The sequence below is a fragment of the Sciurus vulgaris genome (genome assembly GCF_902686455.1).
Source record: "Sciurus vulgaris genome assembly, chromosome: 2".
Classification (NCBI taxonomy): domain Eukaryota; kingdom Metazoa; phylum Chordata; class Mammalia; order Rodentia; family Sciuridae; genus Sciurus; species Sciurus vulgaris.
Window position 1 is genome coordinate 13027087 of NC_136462.1, and position 21334 is coordinate 13048420.

Genomic DNA, 21334 nt, shown 5'->3' on the forward strand with positions numbered 1-21334 from the left:
CTGGCTTCTCCCGCCCGCGCCGGCCGCGGGCTGGTTTCCGCTTCCGGGCAGCGCTTTTCCGTGGCGCGTTCTTAAAGCTAAGCGGTCGTCATGGAGCTTTCAGGAGAGTACGTCGGACCCGACGGAGAGCAGGAGCGGCTGCGGGTATTCTGTGACGGGTCGGGAGACGCCGACTCTCTTCAGAACCTGCTGTCGGGCGTGACCCAAATGAAGGAGCTGGTTTCCGACTTCTTCGGTCCCCTGGCACAGCCGGAAGCGCAGGGCCGCGTGGCCCGAGACGAGGCGTTGGACGGTGAGCTCTGAGAAGGTGCTGGAGCCGCAGGAGGGCGGGGCGGGGACCCAGGAACGTCGGCGGGGGCCGCCCTGTCGGTGGCGGGGTTGCGGAAAGTGAGCCTCGGGGGGGAAAGTTGCTCCTAAAAATTGCGGGCACGCACTGCCCGGTGCATCCACGCTGTTTCCACCCAAGCGTTTTCCCGACTTTGATGTATACACTGCTCCGCGTCAGAGTAGGTCTGGGCTGAGGCCCGAGCAAGGATGAGGGGAACACGACTTAGTTGCTGCCCCTGGGAGTCAGTGGGATGAGGCAGGCATCCCACTGAGGCAGGCTCGGTGAAGAGTGAGACCTCGTGATTCTGGCACCCTCTCTCTGCTGCCAGCCGAGAGCCCCAACGAGCCTCCCTAGAGTGGCCGAGACTTTCGAGCTGGGTGTTGGAGAAGAAAGAGGAGTTGACCGGGTGCGAAGTCACAGACGCGTTAGAACAGTAGGAACCGGTTCCGAAAAGTGGGACAGATTTCAGTGTAACAAGTCTTCACCCCCAGAAACTCGTTTTCCATATCCCAGTTCTGTAGGTGCCGTTTTGAAAGTAGAACCATAAACGTTTAACTCTGTCAGTTAAAAAAAAAAAAACCTTGAATGAGAATACAGAAACAGGTCAGCGCATTATTGACTACCCTGAGTTAAAAAACAAACTGAGAACGAGACAGATACTGACTCCTCTCGTAGAAGAGCTTAAACTGCACTTTTCCTTTCCATTTTGTTTCCATCTTGATGATCTGAAGGCTGACTGTTAAAAAGAGCAATAAAAAGTGTCTAGTATGTGAAGAAGTTGGAGAACTTGTACATTGTTGGTGGAAATAAATGATGTCTCCACCTATATCAGTATGGCAGTTCCTCAAAAACTTAAAAAGTTGGGGCCAAGGTTATAGCTCAGTGGTAGAGCGCTTGCCTTAGCATGTGTAAGGCACTGGGTTCGATTCTCAGCACTGCATATGAAGAAATAAAGGTCCATTGACAACTGAAAAAAATATTTAAAAAAAACTTAAAAGTTTATGTGAACCAGTAGTTACATTGCTAGTCCTTCCAATAAAACTGGAATAATGTTTAAACAAAAACTTACACAGATTCATAGCAGCATTATTCGTAATAGCTAAAAAGTGGAAACAACACAGATATCCCTGAACTGATTAGTGCAGAAGCAAAATGTGATTATTTGGTAATAAAAAGAGTTGAAGGATTGATACATGCTACAACAGGAATGAATTTTGAAAACAGACACTACATGATTTCCTTTGTATGAAATGTTCAGAGTAGGAAAATCCATAGAGAAAGCAGATTAGTAGTTTCAAGGGCTGAGTGGAATGAAAAGTGACTGCTTATGAATATAGAGTTCCTTTTGGGGGTGATGAAAATATTCCAGAATTAGTGATGATAGTTGCACAAGCAAGTAAATATCTTGAAACCACACTTTAAAAGAGTCAGTTAGGTGTGGTAGTGCATGCCTGTAATCCCTGTGGCTCCGGAGGCTGAGGCAGAATTTTGAGTTCAAAGCCAGCCTCGGCAAGTTAGCAAGACTCTAAGCAACTCAGTGAGACTCTGACTCTTTAAAAAAAAAAAAAAAAAAAAAATCTAATTTTATGTTAAAAGGAATTATAGTTCCAAAAAAGAAAATGCTTAAAAAAAAAAAAAAAAGGTTTTTAAGTATTAAAATTCCTGAAGTCTTTAAAATCTAAAAAAGTGTGGTTTTATTGATCCCTAAAGTGAAATGGTCTCATTTCAACCATTTAGCTATCTATAGTTCTTTCAACCCACTGAACATGTCATACAACAAATATTTATTTTAAAAGGTGATGATGAAGATGATGCAGAAGATGAAAATAACATTGATAAAAGAACTAACTCAGATGGACCATCTGCAAAACGGCCAAAACTGCCTTCTTAGCTATAACTTATGAAATTTAAAAGACTGCTGCTACATCCTAGTTATGATACACTGATATTAAGGAAGACTTATGCTCCATTTTGAGAAAGCACTTAATTTGTTCCCCTGTGACAGAATTGTCAGAGAGAGAAGTTGCTTCTGTTTCTAGCAGAGAAAGATACAATAAATGTTTAGGAATGAAGTCTGTTTTCTTGAGTGAGAAATTTCAAGCCATAGAAATGAAACAGAATACTTAAGAACGTATAAAATCCTCCAACTTGGCAACTGAATTTTCATCATTGTTTTGTTTTTAAAATAGCTACTGAATTTAAATTGTGGGATGTCTACACCTCTTAGATTCTGTTATATAAAGAACATGTCATGAATCATAGGCAACAATATTTCAAAGAACTAAAAGAACTGATGGCAGAAATTGGCTATTAAATGTTGGAATGTCAATTCTTTGTAAGTAGAAGGAAAATAAGGAAATAGAAATACTGAAGAGAAAGGAAGACCTTGAGAGTGACGCCAAGGAAATGTTGAATTCACATCTATATAGCCTTTACATAGACATCCAGAGATGATCCCTCACAGGGTGAATTAATCTTCTGACTTATCTGGGAACTTGAGATACAAGATGGGGGGATGTTTTTGTGCCATAATTTGGTATATGTATAAGTACAAATGAGACCTAAGTAAACCAGCTTTGTTGACTGTAATTTAGCTATTTCCTCTCCACTTGTAGCCATACTTTGGTTTTACTTAACAAAGAACTGTTGAAACATTTAAAAATATATATTCCTAAAATATTTGTGTGTGTGTGTTTCTGCTTATCAGTGGAATAAAGGCATTTTTAATTTACCATCCATCTTTCCTGATTACTTTAGATAGCTAAAATGCAAAGAAACCAAGTAGCATGCATCTAATGAAATAAAAATAGTCATAGAATTTTAGAGTTGGAAGTAACCTTACAAATTATATTGCTTATTTCAGAGATAAACTGAATCTCAAGTTAGTTATTTGCCTCAGTTTACAGAGTTTACCATTGGCAGAGCTGGTCCACAGCTGGTTAGATTTTTTTAAATGATAAAATATTAACTTTCACGAATCACTTTTATTATCAGATAATTACATGATATTATCATTGTACTTTCCCAGTTACATATTCTGAAATCTAGAGCTTAACAGTACATGTTATTAAAAACACTCAATTTACACACTTTTCATATCCTTAAAATATTTTACTTGGAACATCAGCCTTCCACTAAGTATTCTTCTGTAATCCAAACAGTGCCACTATAAATGGTCAGAAATTATCTTGTTTAGTTTATAACGTTTCTAATATTCAACTGTGATTTATTATAATACTACCATCTACAATCCTTAAAGAAAAAACCTACATAGTTGGTATTATATGATTAAATTAAGCTGAACTTTGCTTCTGAACTTGTTTCCTTCTTTGTTTAATGTTTATGAAGAAATTTCAAAACAGTATTTGTGCTGTGATCCAGTGTTTTAAAGTTCTGGATTATAGTTTTGATCTTTTACTTAGTTTTAATACTGACTCTAATTCTAACACTTCTTCATAAGTGAGCCACAGGTTTGACCAAAAAGACGTTTAAAGGACCAGTATAGGAAAAAATGCCCTGCCTAATTTTCTAATCTGTTGCCTTCTAATGGTACAAACTTTAGCCAGAGGCAAGCAGAACAACTCCAATTTTACTTTTGTATTGGGAAGATGACCCTCTAGTTCTCCCTGAAAATACTTGACACTATACTTAGATAATTTTCTAAATTGTGAAACATGGAGTGTTTGCAAGAGGCTCTTTCAAAAAGCAAGTGCTTAAGCAATATTTATTTTAGGGAGAATTCTATAGCCAGGAAACTTCTCTCTTATAAATAGGTTGTGGTTGCTTGGCTATAGATAGGATTACAAAATTAAGACAACCCCCTTCCCCTGTCTTAAATCACCTGGGAAGAAAAGTTTACTTTAGGGGAAAAACGTAGAGAAAAAGTAGAAAAGTATATTAGTCCATCCCCTGTCCCCTGGGCTATGACTTCCTTTATCCCTTTAGCTTTTCTTATCTTTTAGGTTTCAGTTTTCAGTTTAAACATCTCCAGAGAACCTTTTTTACTTTTATTTGGGAAGGACTGAACTTTTTAATGTATTCATCTATCAGTACTGGGGATTAAATCCAGTGGCTCTCTCACACCCTTTTCTATTTATCATTTTGAGACATGGTTTTGCTAAGTTAACCAGTTTGACCTTGAACTTGCAATTCCTCCTGCTTCAGTATCCAGACTTGCTGAGATTACAGCAATGTACCACCATGCCCAGCTAAGGGCCTGAACTGGTAAAGGACATATAGTTTATGTTTTCATTTGAAGGTGTCTTTGGTTCTATTTGTTATATAGTACTTTTATCTAGTTCCTATTTAGCCTATTAAAGACATAACTATTTTGTCAGTAGAATTGTTTTTATCACTTTTTTTTAAGTTAAATGCATTATAGTCATACATAATAGTGGTGTTCATTTTGATGTTCATAAATGGATATAACATAGTTAGCTCCCTTTTTTTGGGTGCTGGGGATTGAACCCAGGGCCTTGTGTTTACATGGCAAGCACTCTACCGACTGAGCTATCTCCCCAGCCCCAATTAGCTCCATTTTAATCCCCTGTACTTACTGTTTCTCCCACCTCTTTTCTCCCCCTGATCCTCTTCCTCTTTCTCTATTAGTGTTCCTTCTATTTATTTTTTTTAAATTGGCACATTAGCTGGGTGTGGTCATGTATACTATAATCCCAGTGGCTTGGGAGGATGAGGCAGGAGGATCACAAGTTCAAAGCTAAACCTCAACAACTTAGCAAGGGCCTAAGCAACTTAGTGAGACCCTGTCTCAAATCAAAAGGGCTAGGGATATGGCTCAGTGTTTAAGTGCCCCTGGGTTCAATCCCTGGTACCATAAAAAATAAATTGGTACATCTTATGTATTATACATATAAAATTAGAGTGCATTGTGATATATTCATACATTGTTCATAGCATAGTTTGGTCAACTTCATTCTCCTCCCTCTCCATTGCTCACTTTTATTCTACTGATCTTTATTAGTCCTTAAATATAATATATTGCATTAAGGTTTATAAAAGACATAAGCTTTTGTTTTTGTTTTTGTTTTTGGCAGAACCGGGGATAGAACCCAGGTCCTCATACATGCTAGATATGCACCCTACCACTGAGATACATCCCCATCCCCAATCTAAGCTTTTAATTCAGTTTTTAGCCACTGTGCTGTTATAAAATGTTTACAAGTAATTCCTGTTTTGAATTTAATTGTGTGTGGTTGTTGAACACTGCAAAGCTCACAACTGTATCAGGACTGGTGATTGTTACAGATAAAATTAACATGTTTTGAGGACTGGGGCTGTAGCTCAGTGTTAGAGCACATGTGAGGCACTGGGTTGGATCTTCAGCACCGCATAAAAAAAGTAAATAAAGGTACTTTGTCTATCTACAACTTTAAAAATATTAACACATTTTGAGAAATTAATTGCAGTACAATCATTTTGTGGTGTTTTTTTCTTGGATGTAATTATTAGAGTAGGATGTAAAATTCTCTGTTGGAGAAATTGGGGAATGGTTATAACAAAACTTTTTTTTGTTTTGTTTTTTTTTTGACAGTACTGGGGATTGAACCCAGGGGTGCTCTACCACTGAGTCCCAGGGATTGTAGGCATGGTCGCTGTGCCTGGCAAAAACTTGCTTAACAAGTAAGAAAAGAAAAGAAACAGATTGGTTAGTTTTGTGAATAAATTGTTTGCTTGGTTTTTTTTCTCCTTAGAATATAAGCTTCAGGCCAGTTATGGGGGTTACTTATAATCCCAGCAACTGGGGAGGCTGAGACAGGAGGATCAAAAATTCAAGGCCAGCCTGGGCAAGTTAGCAAGACCCTGTCTCAATAAAAAATAAAAAGGTAGAGATGTAGCACAGTGTTCCAGCGCCCTAGTTCAATCCCCAGTACTACAGAAAACAAAATAAAGTTCACGTAAATTCAAGATTTTTTGTATAAAAATTAAGTCCATAAAAGTAATAGAAGAGGGCTGGGGAGACAGCTCAGCTGGTACAGTGCTTGCCTTGCAAACACAAGGCCCTGTGTTCGATCCCCAGTACCGCAAATAAATAAATAAATAAATAATAGAAAATAACTTAATGGCTTTTATGGTTTCAGAATGAGGAAGGTTTCCTAAGATTTTAAAAATCCAGAAATCATTAAAGAAAAGTAAATATTATTATATAAGATTCACGAACACTGTAAATAAGGTGAGAATATAAAGAGTAAAGTGGAGAAAAGTGTTTCGCATTTTAAGTGCAAATGACTTAAGAACGAATTCCTTTATGTATTATCTCTCTCATGTACCTGTGTCATAAAAACAGCAGAAATAGGCAAAGGAAATGGACACAGGAAAAAAAAAATACATGGATTTTAAGTGAAAAAATGTATCATTTCAAAGAAATGAAAAAACTACAGTGTAATACCATTTTTCACTTCTGAGACTGAAAGATAAATTCTTATGCAGTGTTGAGCTAGAAAGTGTGTGGGGAGAGTGGCATGGTGGCACATACCTGTAATCCTGGTGACTAAGAATACTGAGACAAGGGGATCACAAGTTCAAGACCAACCTCAGCAATTTAGGGAGATTCTAAGGACTTAGCCCTGTCTCAAAATAAAAACCATTAAAAAAGAACTAGGGATGAAAAAGAGTGGTGAGATTGTAGATTGGTATAAGCTCTTTGAAAGTCAAGTTGATAATTAACGTTAGTCAGCAGAAGACCAGTTCAACAAAAATGGAGAAATGTTAATACAACAATACATATTGTGCAGCCATTAAAAAGACCAAGGGAGCTGGGGTTGTGGCTCAGTGGTGGAGTGCCTGCCTAGCATGTGTGAGGCACTGGGTTCAATTCTCAGCACCACATATAAATTTAAAAAAAGGTTCATTGACAGCTGATATATATTATATGTTATATATTATATACTCATATATAACGTATACTAATATATGCATATATATATATATTTTTTTGAAGACCAAGGTATAGGTTGCTCTGTGTGCTGTTAAGGCTCAATCTCTGTTAAATGAAAACTAGGAAGAAACAGAAATCTGCAGAATGCTAAACTGTTAGAAAACAGGCTAGACATCCTATGTCTGAAAAGGTATAATCCAACTGCCGCTGGGAGGAGAGCATAGGAATTAAGGGAGAGAGGGATATTTTTCATTTTATGCCTTTTAAAATATGGGGGGGAAATTGTGAAACTTTTTCTTTTTTTTGGTTGGGTGCAGTACTGGGGATGAACTCAGAAGTCCTCTATCCCAAGCCCTTTTATTTTGACACAGGGTCTTGCTAAACTGGCCAGGCTGGCCTCCAACTTGTAATACTCCTGCTTCCACCTCCCCAGATTTCTGAGATTACAGATGTGTGACACCATACCCGACTAATAACTTTTAACTTTAAAAACTCATGCTTTGAACTTAATAAGGGCAGATCAGCTACATTAACAGTTTAATACTGTTGTGTAAATTCAGGGCAAAAAATATAGCTTCACATAAAAAGCAACCCCTGCCCCCCACACACATACCCAAATAAAACACATTTTCCATGCAAGTATTTTATCAGAAGAGGAAATAGAAGGCAGCTTCTAGAGGTTAAGAAAGCTAGGTTAAATATAAGGTAGGGGAACATAAGAGAAGGGGGAAGGTGTTTTTAGAAGTGGTTTGTATGTCTAGCTTTAACCTTGAATGTACTATCCTGTAACCAGTGCATTATTTTCAAAGTATGAAATGAATTTCACAGTGTTATTGTAACTATTCCAGTTCTCAGGTGACCTTTGGGATCAGAATTCGCCCTATTTAAAGAAGTGGCCAGGGAAACAGTGAATGCTAGTATAAGCATCATTTAAACCTTTTAAAAAGTAGCAGCTCACGTAGAAACACTACTAGACCATTGGGTTATAGTTTTAAATAGAAATTTACTTTGGGGCTGGGGTTGTGGCTCAGTGGTAGCACACTAGTGTGCATGAGGCCCTGAATTCAATCCTCAGCACCACATTAATTAAAAAAAAAAAAGGTATCTTGTCCACCTACAACTAAAAAATTTATTTAAAAAAAATTTACTCTGATTCTTGTGAGGATAGTAGTAGTTTATGAGTGCTTTATAGGTCCAAGGAATTGCCTTGAACACCTAGGTACTAATTGTGTGCTGTAGCTCTAAGAGTGATTGTACTTGGTTGTTAGATGGCTTAGGAAACATGTTACTTTCATTTTTAAGGGGAATTAACTAAGTGCTCTAACCACTACTTAAAATCTTGTTTCTGAATGTGTTTTTCTCAGTGTAAGGAAAATTGCAAGACAACAAATATCACAAGGCCTATTAACAAGAAATAAATTGAGAGCTGTTTTAAAGGTTGGCCTTGGGCTGGGCTTGGTGACATATGCCTATAATACCATTGACTCAAAAGGCCAAGGCAGGAGGACTGCAAGTTCAGGGCCAGTCTGGGCAACTTAGGGAGACCCTCCCTGTCTCAAAACATTTTTAAAAAGGGCTCGGGTATACCCCTGGCTTCAGTCCCTAGTACCACAAAAAAACAAATTTTGGCTTGGAAGAGAATATATCACTACATTCTGAAACCTTTGCCTAATAAGTAAATTAGAACATGTGCCAGGTTTACTATGCATTTAATAGTAGATAGTAACATTTAACCTTTATTCCCTCTGGAGGGCGAGCTAAACTTTTACAGTCTAGCAAGAGAAGTGTATATTAAGTAAGTACACACCAAGCACCTACTATGTGCCAGCACTGTTCTAGCAATAGGGCCCACAGCAGTGAATGGATAAAAATCTCAACCTTCAGGGATTTTAGATTCTGACAAAATATGCAACATAGCATGTGAGGAGAAGTGCTGTGGAGAAGAATAGAGACTACAAAAGAATAGAGAATATTGAATTTTAAATAGAGTAATCAGAGGCAGCCTTACTAGGGAGACACTTGAGCAGAGGTTTGAAAGTGATACAGCAGGCTATGGTTGAGCACCAGGCAGAAGATACACTTAAGTGCAGAGGCCCTGGCTCAATAGTTTTCTGGTATGTTCAAGAATCATCAAGAAGACCAGTACGATTGGGCAAAGTGGCATACACCTGTAATCCCAGCTACTCCAGAGACTGAGGCAGTGGATGGCAAGTTTGAGGACAGCCTTAACAAACCTTGTGAGACCCTGTCGTGAAATAAAAAATAAAATGGTCTGGGGATAGCTCAGTGGTAAAGCACCCCGGGTTCAATTCCCAGTACAAAAGAAAAAAAAAGGAAAGACAGATCAGTGTAACGGGAATAAAGCCAGGTGCAGAAAAGAGTAGCAGAAAATAAAGGTCTAAGATGGGGTGGGGCCATTGTATGTCACGTAAAGTTAGAACGTTGGCTTTTATTCAAATAACTTTTTATAGATAACATTTTAAAATGCTCCATCCGCATATTGGATTGATAATGTAGAGTCATAGGGGACTTGAGCAGATTTGGGTGGGTAGACATTAGCACCTTAGTCTTGGATAGGTTAAATTTCATGTGCCTAGTAATACTCCTTAGTAAACATAGCAAGTAGGCAGTTGGATGTCAAGTCTGGAGTTCAAAAGATCCAAAATAGTGACATAAATTGGAGTTATTTAAAGCCATTAGCCTGAATGAAATGACCAAAGGAGTAAGTATAGAAAAGAGAACTGGGACACACCAGCATTAGAAGGAACCGGCAAAGAAGTCAGAAGCAGCCATGAGGAAGAATTGTTCAAAAGTTCCTACAACTGAACCATTTAATACATGGTAGCTACTTGCCACATATGACTATGTAAATGAACATAAAATTTAAAATTGAGTTCCTCAGTCATATTAGCCACATTGCAAGGGCTTCTTTCATCTAGCTAGCAGCTACTGATTTGAATAGCACAAAGAACATATCCATCACAACTAAAGTTCTGCTGGTTCAGAAACCAAATGAAGAAAGTTATCTCAAGAACACAGTATCTGAAAACTGCTGATAAATGATTTGAGAACTAAGACTTGACCTTTGGAGTTAGCATAAGTGGTGATCTCTTGACAGGAGAGCAGTTTTGGTAGTGGGAAGCAAAAGCCTGATAGACGCATATTCTGGACAAACCGGAGAGAATTTGAAATTAGAAAGTGCAGACAACTCTTAAAGATTTGTAATTAGAATGGCTGGGGTGAACTTCCTTCAGAATGTTTGCTGCAGTTGTTCCAAAGACAAGCAAAGCTCTCCTGACTGCTGAATCTTCAGTAAATGCTTATATAAACACACTGGACCAGTGATTCTCAACCCAAATAGAAACATTTGAAAGGTTTTAAAAACAGGATTGGCTGGAGCCCGTCTGCAAAGGTGGATATAATTAGTTAGCAAGGGACCCTGGTGGTGGTATATGAGGGATTTTGCTTTTATTTTTATTTCCCTGGGTACTTCTAAAGTACAGCCAAATCTTAATACTTTTTCACTGCCTTAAACTAAAACAAATACTAATGCATGATGATTTCCAATCATGGTCCAAAATTGTATGGAAACTTTATACACTAGAGAATTTATCAGGTGATAGCAAATATTTGATGCAAAAAATGAGTCATTAGATATTGTGGTAAATTTAGAGATAAGAATGGTTAAGTCCATCAAGAAGATTTAATTACTCATGATGAACACACATTGGTTTGGTTATTTTATGGGTGCAGTCACTCTCATGTGAGCACTTGACCTCATGATTCCACTTCCCTAAAGAAAAGCTTAATTGTGAAGGTTCTGAAATAGAACCAGATTCTAAACTTTAGGGAATTTTTTTTTTAACTTTAAAGTCATTTTTAAAACCAGAAAATTTAAATGTTGACTAAAGCACCATGAATTACATATTTCTGCAATTAGACTTTTGGAAAAAATATGACATTTCAGTGAAAAACACTCAACAGGATTATTTCATCTCAGATGTAGTTGCAAATGAAATGACATGAAATGAATATTTGTAAACAAATATTTAGAAGTTACGGATCCTAGGATATCTGTCCCTTCCCTAAATCCCTGAAGCACCTAATATATTTACCATCCAACTCACTACATAATCCTGTATTCACTGCTTTTCATATTGTGATGTGAATATGAAATAAAAGATAATCTATTATACACATCTATCCATCAATTTCAGCCTCTTCCTCAATCGTCTCTTCCTTTTCACCCTACCAAAAGATGCTTTGAAAGTAGCCATAAAAAACAAGGTGTAATCTAGATTTTGGACAAATCATTCTTGAGTAATAAAAGCAGATTAACCCTGTAATCTGGAAATTTGTAATTATATTTGGAAATACTACACTAATCTTACTATTAATTCATATTCTTATGATCAAGGCAATATGATCTTGAAACAAAACAGATTATTAACTTACCAAAGCTCAAAATTCCAGAACTAGATAAAATCTACTTCAATAAAAAGGAATCACCTTTTCACAAGTGGCAGTACACTAAGCATTTATAAGACAAAAAGCAATTGAAATAATTTTCTAAAGTTATTTCCAAACTATCACTGCATCAAGACTAATAAAGCAAGAAACTTCTGATTTTCCTTTTTTGAGAAGCAAATGGAATGATTACAAAGCTGGAGATATGCAGACATGCTGAGTTCAAATCCTGGCTCTTCCACTTGCTGTGTGACCATGGACAGATTATTGATTCCTATGTGTGACAAATTTCCTCTTCTGTGAATAGTACTAGTACCAATGCAATATTTGCCTCATAAGATTATAAGTGAAGAATTCATGTAAAACGACAGTGCCTGCAGCACGCATAATAAGTACTCAAAGGATGCAAATGTTCAATCCCCAGTATTGCAAAAAGAAATGGTACAAGACTTTGATTATCTAATCCTCAGAGAAAAATAGGTATTTTAAACTGCTAATTGTTTGGATTTGAGTGTATTATGTCAAAAGACATCAGTATCTAGACCTCTAGAGGTGGTAAGGGAGATTCTGCTGCTTTTGAGTTACAAAGGTACATGCTTTTTAGGTAAAATTTGCTGAGGAACGCTCAACCTTCCTTGTGGCTCAAATGTGGCATAAAGGTGAGATTACCAGGAAACTTTATTTTCAGTAGTTCATACAAATTGAGGGGGGAGGGGGGGACTCTTCTCACTATTATTGCTCTTTCCATTCACATGACTGGGCAAACAGTACCCAGTACTACAAACACTTGTCATTTGTGAAAAGCTCAGTGGTTAGGCACCAAGGCATCAGAATGCCTGGCTTTGGCAAGTTACTTAACTCCTCTTCCTCAGTTTTCCCATCAGTAAAACCTAGAAAACAACTGCCATTTCAAAGGGGTTGTAATATATGAGTTAATTCATGAAAAGCTCTTTAAGCAGATCTTGAGAGTAAGCACCAAAAAAAGGCTATGATTTTTGCTAAAGAAGTATAAAATATTTCCTGGCATTAACATAACTACATATCCATTCTCACCCAGAAAAGAAAAAAATCTTGTACTTGTGATTTCTTTAGTTATTTGTATTGGTACCTGACACAAGTTATTATAAATGCAGAGGACAGGAGGTACAAGGATCACACCTTCATGCAGTTGCCATGGGCAGAAAAAATGATGATGACAGCATAGTAGTCTTTAGAAGGGCATCATGTCTGAAGGACTGAATTAAAGTGCCTTCACCTATTCACATCTGCAAGTTATTTCTAGACTTTCAGTCTCTTCCCAGGTAGATATTACTACTACTCCTACTCCTACTCCTACTCCTATTTTGGTATTGGGGATTGAATCCAGAGTTGCTTTACCACTGAACCACATCCCCAGCCTTCTTTTCTTTTTTTAATTTTTAATTTTTAGATGGGGATCTCACTAAGTTGCTTAGGGCCTCTCTAAGTTGCTGGGGCTGGCCTGGAACTTGTGATCCTCCTGTCTCAGCCTCCTGAGTTGCTGGGATTACAGATATGCACCAACCATATTCAGCCCAAGATTTTTTTAAACCAGTAGCATTAATAATGATTTAACCAGCCATTATCCAGAAAAAATTCTGCTTATTAAGACAGCCATCATAGCTGGGGATGTAGTCCAGTAGCAGTGTGTGTGGTTGGAAAGTGTAAGGCCCTGGGTTCGATCCCCAGCACAAAAATTAATAATAAACCATAGCCATTACCTCAGTAATTTTATACCAGTTCCTCTAACTGAAAGCATGCAAGCATAAACATTTGGCTTATCTACAGAAGGATGGATTAGTGTGTTGAGTTTGAAGAATCTTAAAGCAAGCCATGTAATTGTATAAAACTTAAATTTTATGAGCATGTTTGGACCTTTTTACACTTAACACAATGGAAATGTTCATATTCATTTTTTTCCCCAAGGAAAAATTTCTGAATCACTATGTTGCACAGTAGAATAGAAATGAGTTCAGGTACTTATTCAAGTTTCTAAAGAATACAAATAACAAGACACAATTTTACTTGTAAAACCTGAAGTCATCAACATGATTTTGTAGTACTATGTCTCAGGCTTTACCTAAAAAGTCATTATTATTCAGATAAAGATAGTCCCTTAGTCACATTTTTTTAAAAAGCCTCTGTCCCACCACAACTTCCTGAGATCTGTGAAGAAACTGCAGTCTTGTGATCAGACTCCATATAGTACTGGCAGTTTGATAAGAATAACCAGTGACTGATTTTATGTGTCAATCAGTTGTAGTCTGCTGATCTGATTAGAAGCCTTGACAAATGCTTGGTGGCGATTGCAAATAACTGCCAAGCATATGGGGATGATACAGTAGCCCACGGTTTTGGGGTCGGCTCTTGTACAAGAATAAAGGAACAAAAACATCTGTAAGTAAGGTATCAGAAAAATAATTGTCCACAACCAAAAAGGCAGGGAGAGTAACCGAGCTTTCAAGGAGTGTGTCCATGTGGTTCCTTCGCCGGGCTCCTCAGGGTGCTGCTGAATGTGCTCCAAAGCCAGCCTGTTATAAGTTTCATTGATTTCAAAAACATAGTAAAATGCTGCTGCACTTGCTAACAGATACAGTCCCACTCCGATCCACCCCATCCGCTGACGGAAGTTCATCATTCTCCATGCTCTGTGCCTTCAAAGTAAAAAATGAAAAAATACAGTTAGGGTTTAGTAATGCTTCTATGACAATTATTTCAATGTATTTGCTTTATTTCCCAGAGTTCTAAAATACACCACTAACATCCAAAATAAACTTAAGAAATGTGAATAACTTACAGGTGGCTGTTGTATGTAGTAGTTTGAGCAAGTAAAGAACATTGGTTTCAATATATATTAACTTATGCTTTTTATGCGAATCCCACAGAATACATAAATAACTACATCTGTTTAAATAGGTCCTGTACACTTTCACTTCAGAACCTGGAATTAAGCTAATTTCCTACAGGACATTTCTACAGTTGAAATGCTTTCAGGCTTAACTGTATTACTTAAAATCTGAACATTGGGTTCTGCAGATTATGCCAACGTCGGAGCCCCCAAGTTAAGACAGTAACTCTTAAACACTTACAGTGGTCCCGAAAATCTTCCTGTTCCCACGGCAAGCGTTAAAGAGTCACTCAGTTCTGAATAATCGGGTGGCTTTGGCATTTCAGAACAAGCCACCATAAAAGAAATCCCCTGGGTCACCCAGCTCGGGGAGAAAGGTGAGCGCCGCCAGCCTGGAGCACAAGCTAATAGTGATTAAGTACAGCGTGATTACAGGCGGTCACGCGGCAGCGCGGCCCCTGTCGCCGCGGGCAGAGCCGGTCTGGTCGCCCGGCCGGGAGGCTCCCGGGCCACTGGGGCCTCCCTGGCGCCGGCCCCGCCCCCTGCAGCGCTCGCTCGCCTACGCTCTCGGGCTGCGCCAGGCCGGGCCTCGCCGCCCTGCAGCGCCGAGAGCCCGGCGCCCAGCGGCGGCCGCCGTCCGAGACAGCCTGCAAAGCTGAGCAGGTCCCGGCTCTCACCTTCCTGTCCCGAGTGGCCCTCCCGCCCGCCGTCCCGGATGCCGCCGCAGTCGGGGCTTCCGGCTTGGGCCGGAAGCGCGCGCGCCCCGCCCCGCCCCGCCAGGCCCGCCTTCCTGATGTCAGGGCGCCTCCGCCCGCCGCACTACCTCCCAGAGCGCGCACCGGACAGCCGCAGCTGGGCCTGGGCTGACACCGCGACCCCAGCCTCTCGGTCGGCGTAGGTGGGCTGCGGTCTGGTCTGGCGCCTCGCGCGCTCCGCGCCTTGTGCCCCGTGTGCCCCGTGCCGCGGTCACAACTGAACGCCCCGTCCCTCCTCGCCACGGGGGGCAGGGCAGAGATCGGGCGGCTCAGCATCCACTGCCGGCGACCTCCCGAGCGTCCTTCAGAGCCGAGCACGCCCGCACTCCTGCTCCTGATCTGGAGAGGGCCTCGCACCGGAGCCTCCTGCAGGCGGCGCAGGCGGCGCGGTAGATGACGGTGAGGGCAGGTGGATTGGCGAGCCGCTTCACGGGCTAGGCGGGAGGTGAGGGTCTGCTTGCAGCAGAGCGCAGCGGTGGGCTCGCGGAGACCTGTTCGTGCGCCCCAGATGCAGACACCCCTAACTGATCTGGCTCCTGTCCCCGCAGGCTGCTGGGCCTCGGCACGTTGACAAGACCTGCAGCGGGTACTGCGCAGGATTGCAGTGAATTGAGGCGGGCATCCGCTCTCCGGAAGAATTTGAACTTAAATCTGATTCTGGGCACTATGGCCCTGAGGCTTTTAGAAGACTGGTGCAGGGGGATGGATATGAACCCTCGGAAAGCGCTGCTGATTGCAGGCATTCCGCAGACCTGTGGTGTGGCAGAAATCGAGGAGGCTCTGCGGGCAGGTCTGGCTCCTTTGGGGGAATACAGACTGCTTGGGAGGATGTTCAGAAGGGATGAAAACAGGAACGTAGCTTTAATAGGTCTTACTGAGGAGACAAGTCATGATCTGGTTCCTAAGGAGATACCTGGGAGAGGGGGTGTCTGGAGAGTGATCTTTAAGCCGCCAGAACCGGATAATGAATTTTTAAGGAAATTAAATGAGTTTTTAGAAGGAGAGGGTATGACAGTGGGTGAGTTGACCAGAGCTCTTGGGTGTGGAAATAGCCCCTTAGACCTAGACCGGGGCATGATCCCTGAAATGCAGGCGGCTATGTTGACACAGGCATTAGATGAGGCTCTTCAGCCTGCCCTGCAATACCTAAATTATAAAAAATTGAGACTGTTCTCAGGCAGGGATCCTCCAGAGCCAGGGGAAGAAGAATTTGGACCTTGGATGTTTCATACTACTCAGATGATGAAGACATGGCAGGTGTCTGATGCAGAAAAGAGAAGGCGATTGATAGAGAGCCTTCGGGGCCCAGCATTTGATATTATTCATATCCTCAAGATAAATAATCCTTTAGTTAAGGTCCCTGAGTGCCTGCAGGCTCTTGAGACAGTATTTGGAGTTACTGATAATCCTAGGGAGTTGCAAGTCAAATATCTAAACACTTATCAGAAGGATGAAGAAAAGTTGTCTGCTTATGTACTAAGGCTAGAGCCTTTGTTACAGAAACTGGTACGGAGAGGAGCAATAAGGGAAGGCGATGTGAATCAGGCCCGCCTAGACCAAATCATATCAGGGGCAATTAGCAGAGCAGTTCGAAGACAGTTTGATCTGCCGAAGGATGGTCCAGCTCCAGGCTTACTGCAGTTACTGGCACTGATAAAGGATAAGGAGGCAGCTGAGGAGGAGGCAGCCTTTCTCCAGGTGGAATTAGAAGAGCATTTCACCTGAATCTCTGGAAACCACAGATGTCTGGCACCGAGCAGAGCATGGAGGTAGATGAATCCATGTACTCCAGTGATAGACACTAACCAATCCTCACCTTGCCTGCCACGTGACTCATTTTTGTCCTCTGTAAACCGTTTGTCATTTCTGTGCCTTTTCAATGTCTCTTAAATGTGTTACCCCTGTGGATTTTTTTTAATCATATAAATTCATACAAAAGATCTATCTTGCAGCACTGAGAGACAGGCAAGGCTCAGATACGTATGCAAACCAGGTCTCACTGAGAGTTCTGCTTGTTTGGTAGCAGGAGCAAGTGTAGCATGTCACATGTGATCATGTTGTGTCATCAGTAGTTTTTAGGTGTGTGTATTGCCCTGCATTATAAAGGAGGATGATTAAGCACCTCTTAATAAAGATCTGTGGTTAAGATATGTATTTTCTGTGCAAACCATAAATTATTGATTCTGTGTAAGCAAGCAAAAGGCAGAACTGAATGCTGAGGTCAATAAGCCTGCAACAGCTATCTTTAACTCTAGATTTCTGATATGTGTCACCAAAGCATCACTTGTTCTGAATATTGTTTTCATGTTTGTAATGAAAGTATAGGTGTGACAACATAAAGGAATGCTAATAAAATGTCTTTAATCTTTTTTCTTTACATTAAGGTTCTAAAAGAGATTTCATGTGAACCAACTGTTCCTAAAGTATGAATCTGAAAACCACAGACTTAGTTCTTTGGACTCTTAGTTCTTTGGACTCTTTCCCCTTGGTGCCCGGTGGGTAGGGTATGAAATCATTTTCTAAGTGAGATTGCCAGAGTAATATACTAACACCCTACAACAGTGGAATGAAACAAGACTACATACATAAGACAAGTATAGATCCAGAGACTTCAGTGTACTGAATTTGGAGGGAGAAAGGAAAGAAATGAATGCAGCATGCCTTTGCACAGCAGACTGGACTAAAAGTTTTTCCATTTATTTTCTCGTAATCTTTTTAAAAATCCTTCAGTGTGGGCCTGGGGCTAGAACTCAGTGATAGAGTGCTTACCTGGCATGCGTGAGACCCTACCTTTAATCCTGAGCACCACACACATCACACATTCAAATCCTGCAACATAGGGAAACTCAGTTTTGCACTGTGGGAATGAACACAGAAAGGAAGAAAAGCTTGCTTGAGGTGAAACAACTAGTAAGTGACTGGGCCAGACTTCTATTCTGTCTTGCTACAAGACCCAAATTCTTTCCACTGCCAAGCAAAAAGCAATGCTAAGAGTGTCTGTACCCCATAGCCTTACAAAGGAAGCAGGGCAGATGTTGTCCACACTTCACACATGCACCTCTCATGTGCATTAGAGAGGAATACTTTACTCAATCACAACAAAAGTTCCCATAAGTTCCCTTATGTAGGATGCTAACTTAGGTGGGATATGAACTCTGGATAATTAATAGTTGTAGTTCTGTTTTTGTTTATATTTGTATAGTGGTTTGAATGTGCCTGGCTCTCTCACACAGGTCACTCATTTGGCACCTTAGTAGTGGTAAGTGGTACTAGCTGTGTTTGCTGATGAACATACCATGAGCATGAACACAGGGTTAGTAAGTGCTTCACCTCTACCATATGTGTGCCACTGAGCTCAGGACACTAGATTATGTAACTTAGAGTATAACCCCTGCCCTGGAAGTTCATTCGAGATCAATAATAATAGCTGATGTTGAGCACCTGCCATTGGCCAAACAGCACCATTGAACACATTTGGTCCTACAACAAGCTAAGTCCTCCCTGCCACCCCCATTTTATAGAGGACCCTGAGGCACAGAGAATTTAAGTAACTTGTTCAGGGCATCACAGCTAATCAGTGGCAGGGCCAGACTATTTCCAGAGTCCTTGATCTTTATTCTCTGTTGCCCTGTTAAGTCTTCATAGAAGTCTGCCAAAAACACTATTAATTCCTCTAGATTACAGATGAGAAAAAACTTTTTTCTTCTTTGCAGTGCTGAGGATCAAATCCAAGGCTTTGAGTATGCTAAGCAAACAGTCTACCCCTGAACTATACTCTCCAGCACTTAAAATAATAGTAATGGCAGTTTCATTTATAAAATCATGAAATGATAAAAATGTGTATTCTTTTAACTGTGTTTCATGAAATAATAAAAATGTGTACATTCTTTTAACTGTTTCAAAGACACAAGTAGCATTAAAATACTGTGTGATTTCCTTTTCTTTCATAAACATTTTTTTTGTTTCTTTTTAGTGAAAAATATGCAAAGGAAATGCTCCAAGAAACAAAAGGAAGATAGCAGGTCAAAGGCCACACGAACAGCCTGAAAAGCTACCAGTAGTGACAACTACAATTTGAGTTGCAGAATAAATTGCATAGTATTGAGTTATGACCCAGAGTATAACAAATCTCCATGCATTTATGCTGATGTAAACATAGATTGAATAGATAAGTGGGAGAACAGACAAACCTTCCTCACAGAAGAATTTCAAATAACTTACATGGTTATTCCCCACTTTAGAAGGTGAATTTCATTCCTTTTCCCCCTTAAATAAGGGCTCAATTTTGTGACTTGCTTCTAAGGAATAAAGAGAAAAACCACAATTCAGTAGAGAAACCTGGCAAATACCAGCGTGGCCAGGTGATCCTGATTTATCATCAGTGATGCCATGAATCCCTGATACAATGTGATGACAAGGGTATTTCACCACTGTGCTACTCTGTGTTCTGTAAAATATCTGACCAGTACTTTACAAAACTGCCAGGATCATTAGAGAAAGAGATTTTCTCAAATCAGAGACTAAGGAGACATGGTAAGTACATGTAAGGTGGCATACTGGAAAGGATCTTGGAACAGATAAAGGACACCAGTGGAAAGATGAAATCCAAATATAGTCAGGAGTATAATTACTGGTAGTGTATCAGTGCTCGGAGGTGAGAAATGTACCATGGTAATCTAAGATATTAAAGGCAGGGGAATGTAGGTGGAGTACACAGGAATACGTTTACTATATTTGTAACTTTTCAGTAAGCCCACAGTTATTCTAAAGTAGAATATTCAGTGAAGTACATATGTAGAAACATACTTAGGAACGAACATGCAAATACCATGAAATAAGTCCTTAGGGAGTGAGTCACTGGAGCCCCTCCCTACCTAACTGTTATTCACCTAAGCGCCACTAGGTGGCGGTGAGCGCTCAGTGCGGCCCTAGCCAGGCACTAGACTAGAAAAAGGATTCTAGGGCAAAAGGCATCCGACCTACCAAGAGTCACTTCCAAGGCTGGAAAGTTTTTCAAGCCTTTATGTGGAAAAATGTTTAAGTAGTCAATCCATCACAAGGATTTCCTCTCTAGGTCCATGACACTTTTGGAATTTTTTAGTTAGCTTGTCAGAGAAAACGACTTGGCAAATGAACTGATTTCCCAGTCTATACAGGAGAGAACATCCTGATTCCACTTTACTAATGACATTGGGAACCAGATCTGTTTCTGAAAGTGTCTTGTTTTAAAATGAAATTTGAGTTCAAAGAGTGATTTAACCATTGTGGTTTTCTCATATGCTGCTTCTGCCTCTGCTGCTAGGCAATCCAACTCTACTTTGATAGTTGTTGACTTTCTTTTGCACACAAGGGGTTACCATGTTAATTGTGAGTATATCAAATAAATTATTTAAAACATTGTATTTAATAATTATCAATTCAATATAGAGTAGGCCTGTAAGTTACCACTGTAGGACTCCCAGGTGGGCTGGGAGTCAGAAGACTAAGGCCTGAAAGAATAGAATTTTGCAGGTGAGCCAGTGAGGTACAGAAAAGGTAAATGGCTTGCTTAAGGATGCACAGGTAGGTAGGTGGCGGCAGTGCCCGAACTTGAACCCAAATCTGAGCCTGCATTTGTCTTGTTCTCTAACCAAGGAAAGGCCCTTAAGCCTCTCTAGGACCTCAGCTTATTTACCTACAAAATCCCTGGTCCCTTTTAGTTCTAAAACTCTGTGACTCAAAGGATTTTTCTGAATGTCCTTATTTGAATAACTTTATAGGCAGACTCTATGTTCTTAATGTGCTTAATATTTGTCACTTAACATGTGTTTCTAAATACCAGGCTATCTTGATGAGTGTGTGTTTCAACTCCATAACTCAATTCTCTGTTCCGCTTGATTTGGAGGAAGGTTATATGCCATTTAAGTCCAATATGGTGATTCAGACTTAGAAGGTAATATTTCTTAACTAGTTAATACTCTAGTATATTTTATATAGTAACAATAAAAGCTGTCCCTTGTTAAATTCTTCTTCTATATCCATCA

At 40.1% G+C, this 21334-nt stretch overlaps 2 protein-coding genes across 3 annotated transcripts; one reads left to right on the forward strand and one right to left on the reverse strand.

Moving 5' to 3' along the window:
- Window positions 1-90: 90 nt before the first annotated feature.
- GON7 (GON7 subunit of KEOPS complex) lies at window positions 91-18996 on the forward strand (the record flags this gene model as incomplete). Of its 2 annotated transcripts, none has more annotated exons than XM_079127646.1 (2): window positions 91-292; window positions 15860-18996. In XM_079127646.1, 2 exons carry the CDS (start codon window positions 91-93, stop codon window positions 15880-15882), a joined length of 225 nt encoding a protein of 74 aa, XP_078983772.1. In that variant the 3' UTR covers window positions 15883-18996. The 2 variants fall into 2 exon arrangements, with proteins under 2 accessions (XP_078983772.1, XP_078983771.1); XM_079127645.1 differs by lacking the exon at window positions 15860-18996 and adding an exon at window positions 2125-3062.
- On the reverse strand, window positions 13548-15710 carry LYSET (lysosomal enzyme trafficking factor). Its single transcript, XM_079127644.1, has 2 exons — window positions 14798-15710; window positions 13548-14362 (listed from the first exon to the last, which is right to left on the reverse strand). Exons 1-2 carry the CDS (start codon window positions 14893-14895, stop codon window positions 13951-13953), a joined length of 510 nt encoding a protein of 169 aa, XP_078983770.1. The 5' UTR covers window positions 14896-15710; the 3' UTR covers window positions 13548-13950.
- Window positions 18997-21334: the final 2338 nt, after the last annotated feature.